General features: G+C 51.7%; 3 protein-coding genes across 3 annotated transcripts; 2 read left to right on the plus strand and 1 right to left on the minus strand.

The window, feature by feature from the left end:
- Nucleotides 1-447: 447 nt before the first annotated feature.
- MAA_01939 (beta-Ala-His dipeptidase) lies at nucleotides 448-3,174 on the plus strand (the record flags this gene model as incomplete). The annotated part of the gene is made up of 2 exons (XM_007819937.1): nucleotides 448-1,482; nucleotides 1,537-3,174. 2 exons carry the CDS (start codon nucleotides 448-450, stop codon nucleotides 3,172-3,174), a joined length of 2,673 nt encoding a protein of 890 aa, XP_007818128.1.
- A 943-nt stretch (nucleotides 3,175-4,117) lies between these two features.
- Nucleotides 4,118-5,197, plus strand: MAA_01938 (thioesterase family protein; the record flags this gene model as incomplete). Its single annotated transcript, XM_007819936.1, has 2 exons — nucleotides 4,118-4,265; nucleotides 4,326-5,197. 2 exons carry the CDS (start codon nucleotides 4,118-4,120, stop codon nucleotides 5,195-5,197), a joined length of 1,020 nt encoding a protein of 339 aa, XP_007818127.1.
- Nucleotides 5,198-5,408: 211 nt separating this feature from the next.
- Nucleotides 5,409-7,108, minus strand: MAA_01937 (O-methyltransferase, family 2; the record flags this gene model as incomplete). Its single annotated transcript, XM_007819935.2, has 4 exons — nucleotides 5,409-5,954; nucleotides 6,065-6,244; nucleotides 6,397-6,747; nucleotides 6,821-7,108. The coding sequence occupies 4 exons, from the start codon at nucleotides 7,106-7,108 to the stop codon at nucleotides 5,409-5,411; spliced, it is 1,365 nt and encodes a 454-aa protein (XP_007818126.2).
- Nucleotides 7,109-15,145: the final 8,037 nt, after the last annotated feature.

Consider the following 15,145-nt stretch of genomic DNA (forward strand, 5'->3'; position numbering starts at 1 on the left):
CCCTGTAAGAGTCAGTGGGCGGCTCCTTCCTCAGGCTCCGGCTAAGGTCAGCCGGTGCCGGATAGCGGAGACAAGGGGCAAGAGCTGTCAAAAAGACAGACACCTGGCAGGAGCTCCTTGCCCCGCCGACTTCGCATCCTGTGGGGTGGGCCAATGCCACGCCATTGAATTGACGCCATCGCAACTTGGAAGAGTCACTTATTGACTTCACATACCCTTCATTTCCCTTCCCTCACCTTTTAGTCGTGGCCTCTCTTCAACCAACTTCCTCAGACAGCCCGTCGCATAGGAATTTGAACACTGTCTGCCCTGTATCTTACTCATTTATTTTAACTGGGCTCGGGGGGAAGCTGTCGCCGGACAGAAGCTTTGTGATGCGATCAAAGCCCCGACCACCTCCGTCACAACCAAGCTAACCAAAGAGCTGTGCCACGGCATCTAGCAACCATGGCCTCTAATGGGACACAGGAATCTCTATCGTACTCAGTTGCGAACGCTCTGGAGACACCCGAAGCCACGAAAGCGACCCCCAAGCTTATGCATAGTCTCGAACATAACAGCACAGTCCTCGCCGTCGCCGTCAGCGCGAAGCACGACTCCATATACGCAGGCACTCAAGATGGTGAAATTGTTGTATGGTCCCTGGACACGTTCCATCAGCTTCGCCAAGTCCAAGCGCATAAGAGATGTATTCTGTCGCTGTTTCTTTCTCCCGATTCGTCGCTCCTTTTCTCCAGCGCTGGTGATGCCGTCATAAACGTCTGGTGTCCCAAGACCCTGCGTCGTCTCTACGAGATATACGGCTTCCACGACGTTGGCGATATTTTCTGCACTGCTTACAGCGCACAGCACGACACACTGTATATTGGAGCCCAGAATACGACCATACAATGGGTGCGACTTGGTGATGATTCTAGAAGTGCATCCCCGGACTCACGAAATCATCCGGATCGAAGAAGTCATCGATTCTTTGACTCAAAGGCTGTTGGAGGTGGAGCTACACCGAGAAGAAGCGAAGATCGATGGGCTCTCATACCCCGAGCGCAGTCTGTTCTCGAGATTGACAGCGGATGCATTCGTCACTTTGCGCACAATGGCTACGTATACTGCATGCTGATGGCACAGGGCCCAACAGTTGAAGTGGATGCAGATGATGATGTTCTTATTTCGGGCGGTGGCGATGGCACCATCAAGCTCTGGAGCTTGACTGGGTCAAGTAGAAACGGCCGTGGTCATGCTGACGACGATGACGGTGGCATCGAGGAAATTATGACGTTAGGCGCTGATGATGCGGAGTCAGTTCTATCAATTGCCCTTGATGGCTCATTCCTATATGCTGGAAAGCTCGACGGCATAGTAGAGCTATGGGATTTGGACACAACTCAGAGGCTAAGGGTGATTAAAGCCCCTGGAGGAGACGTCATGTCACTGCAAATGGGATGGGGGTGCCTCTGGGCCGGTTCAACCAATGGATGGGCTAGTGTAAGTGGCATCATTTATCTCGGGGCCAAGGTAGTGTTTCTAACAGTGGCACAGAAATACAGCACAGCGCATTACTGTGCTCATGGCCATGTATCATCCGGACATGTCAGTCAAAAGTACCAGTGTCTTGGAAAGTGGAAAGCGCACCAGGGCAAGATCCTAGCTTCTGCAATTACCACGCATAAGTCGGAGCCGTATTACATTACCGGCGCGAATGACAACGACATTGCAATATGGTCCGTCAAGGACTTGACGTCTTTGAAACCGAATCTTACAGAGAAGAGCAACGACCTGCTCCTATCGACACTGAGTGATTTCGTCTCTTACAAAACTGTGTCATCTCGATCTGAATACGCCGAGGATTGTCGCCGAGGCGCTACTTTTCTAGGGTCACTCTTCAAACGCCTAGGTGGCCACGTCGAAATGCTCAGCACCGAAAAGGCCCACAACCCGGTTGTTTATGCCAAATTCTCGGGCAAGAAGGAGGCCTTGGAACAGCGAAAACGCATACTGTTCTACGGGCATTACGATGTGGTGCCAGCCGATGGTAGGAAAGGCAAGTGGACCACGAACCCATTCACCGCCACCGGGACCAACGGCTTCCTTTACGGCCGTGGAGTGAGTGATAACAAAGGGCCCATTGTTGCGGCATTGTACGCAGTGACAGATCTTATGCAGGCGCAGCGGCTAGAAAACGATGTCATCTTTCTGATTGAAGGCGAAGAGGAATTTGGTTCTCGAGGTTTCGAAGAAGCTGTACAAAGGAACAAGGAGCTTATTGGTCATGTGGACTATATCCTACTGGCCAATAGCTATTGGCTCAACGATGAAGTCCCGTGCTTAACGTATGGGCTTCGTGGTGTGCTTCATGCCACTATTTGCGTTGACTCTCCTCGGCCTGACATTCATTCTGGAGTGGATGGATCTCATCTATCCGATGAACCGTTAACGGATCTAACTTGTATTCTATCCAAACTGAAAGGCCCTGGAAACAGAATTCAAATTCCAGGATTCTACGATGGCATTCCACCTATTACACCTGAAGAGGAAGCGCGATATGACGACATTGCCTCCATCATGGTACGTCATCAATCGCAGGCTGTGTCTGAAGAAAAGCTCAAACAGTCGCTCATGGCAAGATGGCGGGAGCCTAACCTCACCATCCACCGATATAAAGTATCTGGGCCTGATGGAAGTCTCGTGAGTAGCCATGCTAGCTCGCACATCAGCCTACGATTGGTGCCTGGACAAGAAGTTGAAGACGTTTCCAAGGCGATGTCCTGGTTCCTGCGTCGCGAGTTTGGGCTTCTCGAGTCTCAGAACCGACTCAGCATTAATATTGATAACAAGGCCGAACCATGGCTGGGAGACCCTACCAACGAGATATTCCGCACGCTGGGACAAGCCATCATTGAAGCATGGCCAGATTGCTTTGACCGGAGCGATTCTCCCAGTGGAAATGTGCAGGCTTCCTCGGTAGCGAAGTCATCAAAGCCACGGCAGCCACTCTATATTCGCGAAGGCGGCTCTATCCCGGCCATTCGATTCTTGGAAAAGGAATTTGGCGCACCCGCAGCACATTTACCCTGCGGCCGTGCTAGTGACTCCGCTCACTTAGACAATGAGCGCATAAGCGTTGTTAACTTGTTAAAGGCAAGAGAGATTTTTGGCAAGGTCTTTGCACGACTGTAATACACTGGAAATAAGATATTTTTGCATTTGGTGGAGGGAGAAATGAGCCAATACCTCGACGTATTTATTTATTCCCCCCCTTTTTTTGCCCTCCTCTTTTTTATCTTATAAGGCAGCTATAGACGGGACCAATCGAGTCAAGGTTCAAGTGGGATAGGTCGGCGTTTAGTAGTTAAACTGATTGATTAGCATGAGATCATGCCTGGGTGTTGGCCATGCCCAATCTCCACTGCCGCCCTGCCTCTAGAAGTAAATCGTGATGAAGTCACCGTCCATCATCACCTCTCCCTCTGGCGTCTGGATTCTGGACCCACGGTTTGCCGGATGGGGCGACAGATCTGATGAATGCAACGCTGCATCTTGCATTTGTTTGCGCTCCGAGCAACCCGAAGAGTCGAAGACTAGTAAGAAAATCCACCCTCCTGAACAGGTTACGTGACCTGCCTTCAAGCATGAGGAGAATGAGCCCGGTCGGTAGAGCGGGCCAACTTCCCTTTCCGACTGCCTACCGCAGTACTGGAGTTTGTAGCTCATCTTCGACTTCGATTGCCGTTTTGAACGACCAAGACCTAGGAATGGGCTTATTATGATGAATCTCTAATCACGGGACGGTCGCATTTACATGGCCATGGTGCAAGAAATGGGCGCCATGACGATGCGGCTGACAAGGCAGTCTGGTCACTCTGGTGCGTGACATCCGAATTGCCCTTCCTGGAAATAGCGCGCGGCGGCGCGGCGCGAAGATAGCCCGGGGATGGAGCCCGTGATCCGGCCCGGAGACGACCCGGAGGGGGCCTCGGCTTGTGAAAGCGCTCTAAGCCGGATCTCATTATCTCAACCCCTAATGTATTTCATCTCCGCCCTTTGAACCACCGCGACAGACACATCCCCCCCAAAGTCCACCTTCAACTCTAGACATTGTTGAGATTGAAAAGACTGCGCCATGTCCAAAAACGCAGCGTGGGGTCCGAACCAGGCCCAGGATGAGGATGATTTCATCCCGCCGTCGCTCGAACAGCACACCCAAGTCACCAGACTCTCTGACCAGATTTTCTCGGCCGACTTATCAGAGGAGCTATGCATCGGCTCTGGTGCGTTTCCGTCACAGGCCCCTCCTCCCATCAAGCCAAACTAACGCGGCGGCATCTCAGTCCCCAACGGCGGCTACGTTGGCTCCGTCATTCTCAGAGCAGCCCAGGAATATCTCACCCCCCAGGGCCAGCCGGACACGCTCAAAATCCACATCCAGTACCTCAACCGCACCGCGGCCGGCCAGGCGTACCTCGTGGTCGAAGAAGCCAAGATGGGCCGCAACAGCTCCGTGCTACATATCTCCCTGCACCAGCACGGCCTGCTGGAATCGCGTCCCTGGCTGGACCCGGCGGCATCCAGAGCCAAGGGCGAAGTAGTCGCCTACGTCACCAACACGGACCTCGACAAGGAGCAAGGGCTCACTCTGACCACGGGCTGGATCATGCCGTATGAGCCTGCGCCCGCGGACCTGACGCGCCTGCGAGAGGGCAGCGATCCCAAATGGAAGCGCCTACATATCCCGCTCATGGGGCGTGTGTCTAGTATCAGAACACTCGAGTACTACTTCCAGAGAAGCGGTCATGCCACCCCTTCCACGCACGACTATTGGCTGCGCTGCGCAAACGGAGAGCCCTTCACCAACATTTCCCTGGGGTTCGTGGCAGATGCCGCCGCCGCCCTCATCCCCGAGGCGTACCGCCAGCGGGATGGGAGCCAGCCCCCGAAGGAAGGGGAGATTGCCTTTGACCAGGCGTACTGGTACCCGACCGTCACCATGGCCATCGAGATGAAGAAGAAGCTGCCCGCCGGGGGCGAGGAGTGGTTGCGCATGAGGGCGTCCAGCAAGGCCATCAGCAACGGGAGGTCCGACATGGAGATTATTGTGTTTGACACGAGCGGCGATTTGGTCGCGCTGAGCCATCATGTTTGCATGGCGGTAGACTTTGCAAGGAATATCAAGGAGAGAACAAGGCCGCAGGAGAAGATCTGACGTGTGCGCAGCAGAGGGCTTGCACTAAATCCCGCTGATGACAGAACTTGGGGCGCCATATTTGGCCTGAATAGATGTAGAACTGGCTTCGCAAATTCCTGACCAGACGATCAAAATACAAAATCAACTTTGCAACACCGTATTAGTCGGCCCCCCTCCTCCCTCTCTCCCTCCCCCCCCGGGCGGGCTCACGAGCTTTGGCCCTTGTCCTCTAGCAAATGCGAGATTCGCCCCCATTCATGTTTGGCCTCTCCTGCCACTGAGCTTCCACAAACCACAGGTTTCCGCTCGACTTCCACGCCCCCTGCCAGACGAACCTGGCGTCGGCCTCCTCGAACAAGACCTTCCAGTCGCTGATTTCCCTCTCCCGACCATTGCAGACAGTCTTCATCAGGACGTCGAGAAGGCGGAACGTCTTCTCCTCGGTCAGTGAGACGGCGCCCGGGGCCGGTAGAACCACGTCGTTGAGAATGACGCGCGAGCCGTGCCTCATGGCGGGGACGAGCGCCCTCAGAGCCCGCACAACGTGTCTATCCGGGAACGCGTGGAAGATGTGCCGGAACAGGTACGCGCCCGCAACGGTGGGCTGCTCGAGGAAGAAATCGTGCGTCGTGAGCTTCACGCGGCCGACCAGATGGGGCGGCACTCTGCCGAGGGTTGCGTCGGTCCGCATGCCAGGGAGGTCCTGGACTTCGAAGCTGAGGTTGGGGAAGGATTCGGCGATGGCCATGGATACGTATCCCTCGTTACCGCCCATCTTTTGACAGGCAACGAGGAAAACACAGTCGCGAATTAGCCACAGGTTTGTACAACCTCAACAAATCTTCTGCTGCTGCATGCTGCTGCGGTGGTGGAGGTGGACCTTACATCTACGACAGTGGCGTTGCCCAGCTTCGCCCAGGGGTAGCTGTGGACTGTGTGTGACACGTCGAACCCTTCGCGGGAGCCGTGGGCTCGCATGGCGAGATCGTACCTTTTGGCCCGGGTTGTGTCGGTTTGGACGTGGTTGAAGAAGGTGTTGCTATGGCCGTACGAGATATTGATGGCCTATTTTGGGGGAGGGGAGGAGGAAGAATCAAGAAGTTAGTTTCTCCATTCTCTCTCTCTCTTTCTCTCCCTCCTTTGCCATACGTATTGAATGAATCGAGGGGAAAAAGAGGTACTGGATGAAGCACAAAAAAAAAAAAGAGTACACATACCGTCTCTGTGAGGTCCTGAGAACCAGGCCACTTCTGCATAGCGGCCACTGTGTTGCCAACGGGAAGAAACAGGTCGACCGTGTACAATCCAACCCAGCTAGCTAGGCTTTCGTCCTCCAGCATGACGAGTGAGGTGCGATTATGGGCGACGTGGTCAAGCTCCGGCTCGCAAAAGAGATTGTTGGCCATGGCGAGACGGAGGAGCCTGCGAAGCTCAGAGGCAGGGATTTTGAAGCCCGAGACGCGCTGGACTTCCCTCGTCAGGCTGTCGTATGAGATGCATCCTTCTTGAGGCACTGCCTCTGCAATCTTGAAAGTGTAGATTGCGTGCAGAGGGATATAATTGACAACCTAGTATTTGTTTGGTTTTTCTCCCCTCAGCATTTGTACTCTTTCATGGCGCTCTTCGAGTGTATCCGCTTACATCCAAGGCCATCAGCTTCAGCGCTTCCCGCGGTCCTAGCACCAGGTCTCGAAGTTCCTTGGTCAGGGACAAAATCTGCTGCCTGGCCCTCAATGTCTCATCGTCGGACTCTTTCAGCGGAAAGTCTGCAAGACCATGTGCCTCATACGAGGGTGCACTAAGCCCCTGGGTGTGCAGCCTGTCCGTGAGGATCTGGGTATTCTCCTGAATGCCCCTCGAGATTGTCGTCAGCCTGTCAACCGAAGGCTTGCCTTCCGGTCTACTAAGTGAGTTCCCCATACTCCTCATGAGAAGGTGGTACGTTGGTTGTGGTTCAAGACAGGGGTGCCACGGGGCAGCAAGGGCAGAAGACTGGAATAAATATCGTGTCCAAGGGGGGGGGATGGGAAACCGATAGTCAACGGTACTTTTTTTATTTGGCGAGATATCCGAAAGATTGTGGCCCCAGAGGAGTAGAAATTAAAGCAAAAAAAGAAGGAGAGTCAAACTCCAGGCCAAGTCCTGTGCAACCTAGGCTCCTTTTATCCTGGCCTAGCCATTACTACTATTCACAGGGTTGACCCCGAAAAGCCATGTTCTGTTCAACCCACGGGGCCACATGATGCCCTGTTGTGTGTGTGTGAATAAGAACAAGAACCAAGTTAACCAACGGGGTTCCAGTCTGTCGGGTTCACTCTTGTAGCCACGGAGGTGACGCAGCGTTTCTTTTTCTTGTTCCTCTCCCAAGACCCATTGGTGTCTGGGATGGAAACCTCACGTCCAGGAGACAAGTGGCGCATTCCCCGAGAAACATTGCCAACGACGGGTTGCCGCCGCCGCCGCCGCCGCCGCCAGGCTGGCTTGCCCCAGCAGATCTGGCTGCAATGATGCAGCAAATGCGGAAGTGTAGCACGATCTTGTGTGTCCGTGTCCACATTGTGGACCTTTCCATGTATTTTGCCTTTTGGAGAGTTGACGAGTTGTAGACTGGAAGTAAGGGAGGGGGATCTGGCATGCAATACGCTCGTCATGGTGGCAACCATCGTGGGTTTCCTGCAGCAGCTGAGTCTTTGGGCCGCCATGGTCAGCCAACATGAACATGGTCTGTGCCTACCATTCACATGGACTCTTCTCTCTTTATTCACTCACCTGTGGCGAGGATAGTGTCAAAGCGCCTGAAGCGGATTTGTTGTCATATTATGTAACTCAAAGGCGTGCAAGTTGACAACCGCCAACAGCGGTGACCCGTCACACCACCGCCCGATTCTGCAATGCAGGTGGCTTTCGGCGATGACAATACCCAGGCATTTGGGAACAAACAACTGCCTTCCATATGCAACCGCCATTGGTAGCTGAAAGTGTCATCTTGTGGGGTAACATGACAGCTCAGGTGTAACAACTAGTAAAAACAACATTCATGTTGAGCCATCGTGACGCCCGGAGGCGTCGACTTCAGGGCCAACTCACACCGCATTGTCTAGCCGCACGAGCCGTGGGAAAACCTGCGGCAGTATTAGTCCCGACCGAAATTGTTTTGATACATTCTAGAATCGTGTGCGTGAATAAAGTGCCAGAGCGTTCGCAACCTGGCCTTGTATTGTATCCACCGCTGCTGTGAGACCCTACCTTGACCATATGAAGCCCCGTGCATAAGAAAAAGACCCCAACATGCCCATGTATTGCCATATCAATGGGAAAATCCTCCTCTTCCTCTGCCAAGCATGCGGGCGTCATTTATGGAATCGGAGAGGTGACCAAGAAATCCCTGAGTGAGTATACAACTACCCGCTTTCATGCAAGAGTAGAGTAAACTATGAGTTGTTCCGTGAAAATGTGAATTACGGAATATCCAGGAAACTTGAACTCTTGGCATTTGCTGAGTTGTTCCGTCACAACGTTGTCGTGCAAAATCCGGTCATCTATCGTGCCATTTGAGTACCTCAGGACCGGGCTTCAATCCTCTTGTGATACATCTTTAACTTCCAAGAAGCAACATGTACGCCCTCAATGCGCGCCCGAAAACATGAAACCGTTCCTTAAAGTCGTTAGCAGAGCAACAGAGAATATCTTGACCGACGGGGTAGCAACTGACAGAAGCCGGCAAAATGCAAACGAGCCCGCCTTGTACCCCCGGTCCTCCTTCTGAGCCGAGTGCCATTCATGAACGGTAAAGTTGAGAAATAATTCGAGTCATTTGGCTCAGTAGCATCGTAAGTTTCGGGATGATTAACGTTGTGGTATTCTTTGCCAGACATGGACTCCTCATTGGGAATAAGGGTATCGCGCAATAGGTCCTGACAACTCGCGATGCCGATAATCCATGCTTAGCCGCCAAGGCGACTTCTCAATCTGGACATAGTGTGCGGGAAGTTGCTGGAGTCGTGACTTGATATGACTCTAGTTCGAGGAACAAGGTCGCCGATATCGATGTCCAACAAGTCAATGGTTGACACCAAGGTTACTGAGTATAATTTCTACAGTTACTAGGTGGGAGGGAGTTGATCCAAGACAATGACTGACCATTAAGAAGCTTTCGGATCAGGGAACCCAGTCATGCCATCGCGGATATGCATTGATTACTGGCAAATACTGTCTCTTGGCGATCTGCGTCCCTGATAAGATGGCTGAGAAATGACCCTATTTGCTTCTTACGATGAGGAGTTATTGCTTCTGATACAATCGCTAAGTGTCATTTCCAAACTCCATCTTTGTGAGGCGAACATCGAAAATCACTTCCCTTAAGTCAACAGGGCCGCCCTGGGTATATTAGCTGTTAGTAAAAACTTTCCCCTCCTTGCCCAACACGATACTGAGCCTTGTGTCTTGGCCAAAGGTCTTTGCGACAGTCATAACTGGGCTACATAATCTTGAATGAATCCCCAAGACTGTAATTTGGCCTGTCTATACAGCCGGCACATTTCAGCATCGATTCCATCACGCTGTTTGCACAATTTGCGGCACGCGTTGACGCCATGGTCCTCACTTGGCTCCTGATTTATAAAAGAGTCGAGCCTCGTTTTCTATTGATAGCAGGGCAGTACTACCACAAGGAACAAGAAGGACGGTTCGTTGTTGGTTTCCAGTAAAGTAATATCATCTACTAGTGACGATGTTTACGGTCCTTCGTTTGCTGCCAAATGTCAGTGCACGTCCTCCAACCAGGACTGGAACAACAGCCGTACAAGGAGCACGCCTCCGTGCAACGCCTGTGTTCTCTGTTTGCTTACAGGGTCTCGGTCTGCCTGCTAAACAGCCTCTATGAATATAAATAGAGCCCACTATTGCGCTGATCGGCTGGCTGCAAATCCCTGGGCCAGGTTTAAGCTTGAGGCTTTAGGCATTTTCATTAGATTGAATGATTTCTGTAGCTGAACTCAATGAACCTATCCGCCCCCGACTGCATGAGAAGCCCTATGTTGATTGGGATGATTCCAGATGGAAACGGAAGCAGCGAGTATGTCGGGTTACACAGTCGAGTGCCCGCCAAAGATGGGAATGGATTTGGGTGCAGACGGTAGCCAGAAGATGACGACCGCTTGATAGCTGGCGTCGACACTTGTCAACGAAGAGATTGGCGCAGTCAAACTTCATCGAGAGGAACCTCCTCTAATTGACAGAGACGACGAGGCAAGTAGGATGGTGGTTGGGCATGGATGCACCATCTTGGACTCGGTGCGCAGTTGGGCCTTATGAGACCGAAATGTGTCTAGTCTTTTTCTGATCATGAGCAAGCCAGCCCCCAGGGTCCACACATTAATAAATTGGTTTTCCAACATCATAAATCGCCGCTATTTGATCCATGCAGCAAGAAGCGAACCTGGGTTGACCGAGTTCCCATAAACGCCCGGTCTTTGGACGGGTCTGCGGCTGAATCCCGCCGTCGGCCAAATGAGGCTATCGGGGTACGACATGGTTGAGAGTCGAGATTGAGCAAAATCTCGGGCGGGATCTTGTCAAGTTTGCTCTGCAAGAGTCCAAGTGTATGGCAATCAGTTTGTTTTCTGCCAAAGTAGTTCCGCCAGATTTGAGACTCGAAAGTTCATATCGTACCGGATCTTTTTTCCCGAGGTATTAGTCCCTGGCAAGACCCTCATATGGACGAGACTCGATGAAAATTGCGGGCAATCGTACATGATGCGGTCTGGCCGAAGGCCGTAGACAGCCATAATCTGCTCAATGAAGGGAACACAGACAAGTACTCGCAAAAATGTCTGATAACGAGCTGATCGTAGCCGTGGTGGCTCTCTCGTGTCAGTCGTAGCTCTTATGGCAACTTTCATGCACGTCCTTCAGCAGTATTATGCCTCCTCCCGAGGCTATACACAGTGCAACGAAAAGGTCATGGGCGAATGGACCAAGTAAAAATCTCAGAAAATTCTCTTGGGAAGAGCTTCGATACGAAGTTCAATTCGAAGAACCCGTCATACTTGTTTAAGCAACCACTAACGAGAGAGGGCCCGTCCCTGATGCCGAGATTTTCTACTTAAAAGGCACACAGCAGAGCCTGGAAGAAACTGGCACCAACTCCGAAGTTGATTTGCGCAAGGTGTATGCAAAAAGGTCACTCAAGGAGAGAATGCACACGGCCGACAACGAGCGTGCCTCATACTTGGTGTTACTTCTTGTCGTGCAAAAGATGAAGCAGACGTCTCGTGAATGGCAGGAGAAACAGTACCGAAATATTGGGCCGCCTAACAAGACTGCTTCAACGTAAAGCCTACCACCAAGCCCCCCAACTTTGGAAGAAGCTCATACGTTTACTGTTGCGGTGCAACGGAAACGCAAAAGCTGGGATACCATACCCACCACTGTCATTAAGCCTTATGACACGATGACGATGTGCCATTTGGTTGAGATGATGGCTGGCCTTGGGGTGTCCTGGAAAGAGTTTGATCGAAGGCGAGACCGATACCGAGTTGAGGGAAATGGATTTATAGTTCTCGGCGAAAGAATAAGCGAGTTAGGCCTCATATTCATTTTCTCCTTCAGGTGTGTGGAGAAGTGCCTCTTGAAATGAAATCGCGTCATCCCAATCGATGATGTGAAAGAACTTTGCTTTGGGTATGTCGCCGCTTGGAGACTCCGAACAGCGAGCTGCATAGCTTGGGAACGTTGCAAATGGCGAGCAGAAGCGAAATTGTTCAGACCTTGGCGGCCATTAGGTGTGCCGACAACGTTGTGCAGTACCTCTTTGATGAAGCAAGCAGAACCTATAATCTGTTCCCATACAGGACTCCATTCTATATCAGGTAATATCGATATCATATAAAATTTCTAATCCTGAACATGGCAGTGTCGTTTGAGATTCTGGGTATGCTGAGTCGGACATTCCACATTTACATACCGAACCCGACCTCTGATCGCTGGGACAAGAGATAATTTTCTCTGGTCAAAAATCATGGAGTCGTACCGGGTTCTATCTGAGAAGGAACTGCCCCAAGGAAACCGAAACTCGGCAATATACTGCAAAATTACTCAACATATTACGCAAATCATGGAATATCACGATGGGGTAAACGATCAGAATCGCCTACTGTTTCTGAAAGTCCTCCACGCTGCGATGAATGACTGTGACGAGATTTTAACAGCTAGAAGCAGAGGCGAAACAAAGAGTGCCGGACCACAGCGGCCAGGGCAAGCTTCAGCTAGCTCGCACGAGCTGAGATTCAGGCTGGCTAGGCAAAACCAACGAAGGGAAAATGTTCGGGACGCAGTCAGATCTCATATTCAAGAAGAGTTGCGGCTGCTTAATGAACCAGACGAGCAGCTCTCCGATGCGCAATCTTTCCTTGCCCCAGACACGGCATCAGTTTCGCCTCAGGTATCGTGATATCATGAGCGAATCACATCTCCGCCGTTTGAAGACGTGGACGCTTGTGGTCCAGATAAGAAGCAATTCATGTTGATAGAGGTGTACTTCGAAGTGATTCGGAGGCACGTCGTGCATTACGCTACGCGACCGGCCGAGCGTCGAGCAAGCTTTGCAGTCGTCCACTGGAATTCTGCATTTCGACGCCGGGGCAGCGTTGGAACCCATTCGAGTGTCGCTGTCCAACCCGATTTTGGCTTAGATGAGCCAGCGATTACTTTTCATGGTAGCGGAGCCTGTGCTAACAGGTTCTCACCATTGAGTCGACAAGCAAATGGTCTTGCCACGGCCCCGGATGGCGGTGGATCCGCTTCAATGATGATGGCCTGGAATCCTGGATGACCGTCACGTCGACACGCCATTAGCCGGTGGATCTGTGTCCCACGATGATGTTTGGTGTACCATGGTGGTTAGGAAAATTCGCCGGTTGATGCTGCTTGACTTAAATGAGCAGAATGTTCAGTTGAGTAAAAATGAGCTACTCGGAAGCCGCATGCCTGTTTATATTGCGTAGGATTGGTTAGCATACCGTAACTTGTTTGTCTGGGAGGACTGTTCAGTCCTATGATGGAGCGAAAATAAACGTACATATCCAATGCTGAGTGGATTGTATGTGCAGGGTGAAAAGATGGGCATTGTTGTTTGTCTCGTCCTGTGATGATGTCTAATCAAACTATCAAAATACCATGGCGAGGGTACTGCCGTGCAACCACAAACGTGGGCTGGCTTCTACACCAAACAAGGGAGCTTGGAAGCCTCCAGTCATGACCCTACCTGATTTTAGGAGCAAAAGTTTGACACGAAGCAGTTCCAATTACTTCCGAGTGGCATATACCGAGGACACTTGCCGCATTCGCAGAACTACCCCTTACTGGTTCGATATTAAACGCAGCATTTCAAAGGGCACCACACTTTGATGTCTGGGGGGAAGACTAAGGCCACGTTGCGACGATAGCAAGTATGCTAGCGGGCTTTTGAGAACGATTACTCGATGAAGGGAACATCCCCTAGTCTAGGTCGCGCTTGACACTCCCTGCACCTGGTTTTCGCACTTTTTGACCTTTGGGTGATGATGTTTTGTCATCTCGAAGTCTGAGGTCGACAAAAAATAAGTAAATATCCGTAAGCGACTACGGACACAGGCTAATTGACCAATTTCGGGACATACCACTTACTTGCCGACGAGCAGATCAATAAACTTTTCTGTAGGTCCAGCCATGCTGATCTGGCTGCATGCAGGCAAACGAACGCATACCAGCACCGGTGTGTATAATGACCCGTAGTCCAGGACGAAGTGTCTCGAGATGCTAGCAAGCTCGTTGTCATGATAATTTTAGAAACGTACTGGCTTTCCTAGTGCCCCTTTTTCTTTCTTGCCCCTTATTTTCCCACATAGTCGGAGAGCTGACTGACCGTTGGTGGTGCGCTGAGGCATACTAGGTAAGCTTACTCCATACAATGGTATGAATTAGCTCAGCTTTACCAGGCGGCATCCTCAGGTGAACGGAGAGCTTTTTAGATCAAAAGTGAAGATTATGTTGTCAGGGAACAACAAACGGCTTCCTGCCGCTGCACTGAGCCAGCCTCGTGGCACCCCCGTTGTCAGCCCACAGGCAGCCAAAGACTTGGCTGACTTCCCGATGAGAAACGTGTGGTGAGGCCAGTCAGAGAGTAAAATTAAAAGCATGAGCGGTTAGATGCCAATATGAGAAGCAATAAGTATCATCAATAAATTTGCACAATCTGCAGCGGCGCACACAGCGTTCGTCACTATCACGCCAAGCCGGCGGTGGCTGGCAGTGAAAGGGCATGGATTTTCTTCTTAGTCTTCGCCTCAATTTAATTGGAGCTTTTGGATCACGGTGGAGCAGCTTGGCTGGGCAGGCGCTACTGCGGCACCTCCCTGGAAAGTTCGTCGCCCTTGCCCACACTCAAGGGATCGGAATTCAGACCGCTGGGCTGCCCTGCTCCCCGACGCAGCCCCGAGGCCAGGCGGGTGAAAGCAGTATGAGCCATGGACGGCGATAAGATACTCCATGGGGGATCTGGAGCCACCAGACTGACACCAGACTGCTCAAGTGCTCGAAATGTCAAAGAGCAACGAAGGGACTAGACGGCTCTAGGAGTACGCCGGACGTCGCGGAAAGTACTTCGTGTCAAGTTTACGTTGCTTCAGTACCCTGGCCGCCAGGGAACATTATCGTGTGCTCAGCTGGGTTTGTCCGACAGTCTTTGCGGAGGGGGGCTTGCATAGAAGTCCCCGACAGAATTTGAAGTGCCTACTCCGGTCACAATAGGTAGTTGCGATCTGCGACGTCTTGTATAAAGTCAAATTGGCTGGAACATTCATGGCCCTGACTGTGCTGTCTACGAGATTGTCTTTGCGGCAGCCTCCTTTAACTATCTCCCTTTTATTGCCGTGTCCTTAAGCGGCTAAGAACCGGAATAGACTTGACTCGATGGTCTGAACTGGATTC

The sequence above is a fragment of the Metarhizium robertsii genome (assembly GCF_000187425.2).
Source record: "Metarhizium robertsii ARSEF 23 chromosome Unknown MAA_Scf_1, whole genome shotgun sequence".
Taxonomy (NCBI): Eukaryota; Fungi; Ascomycota; class Sordariomycetes; order Hypocreales; family Clavicipitaceae; genus Metarhizium; species Metarhizium robertsii.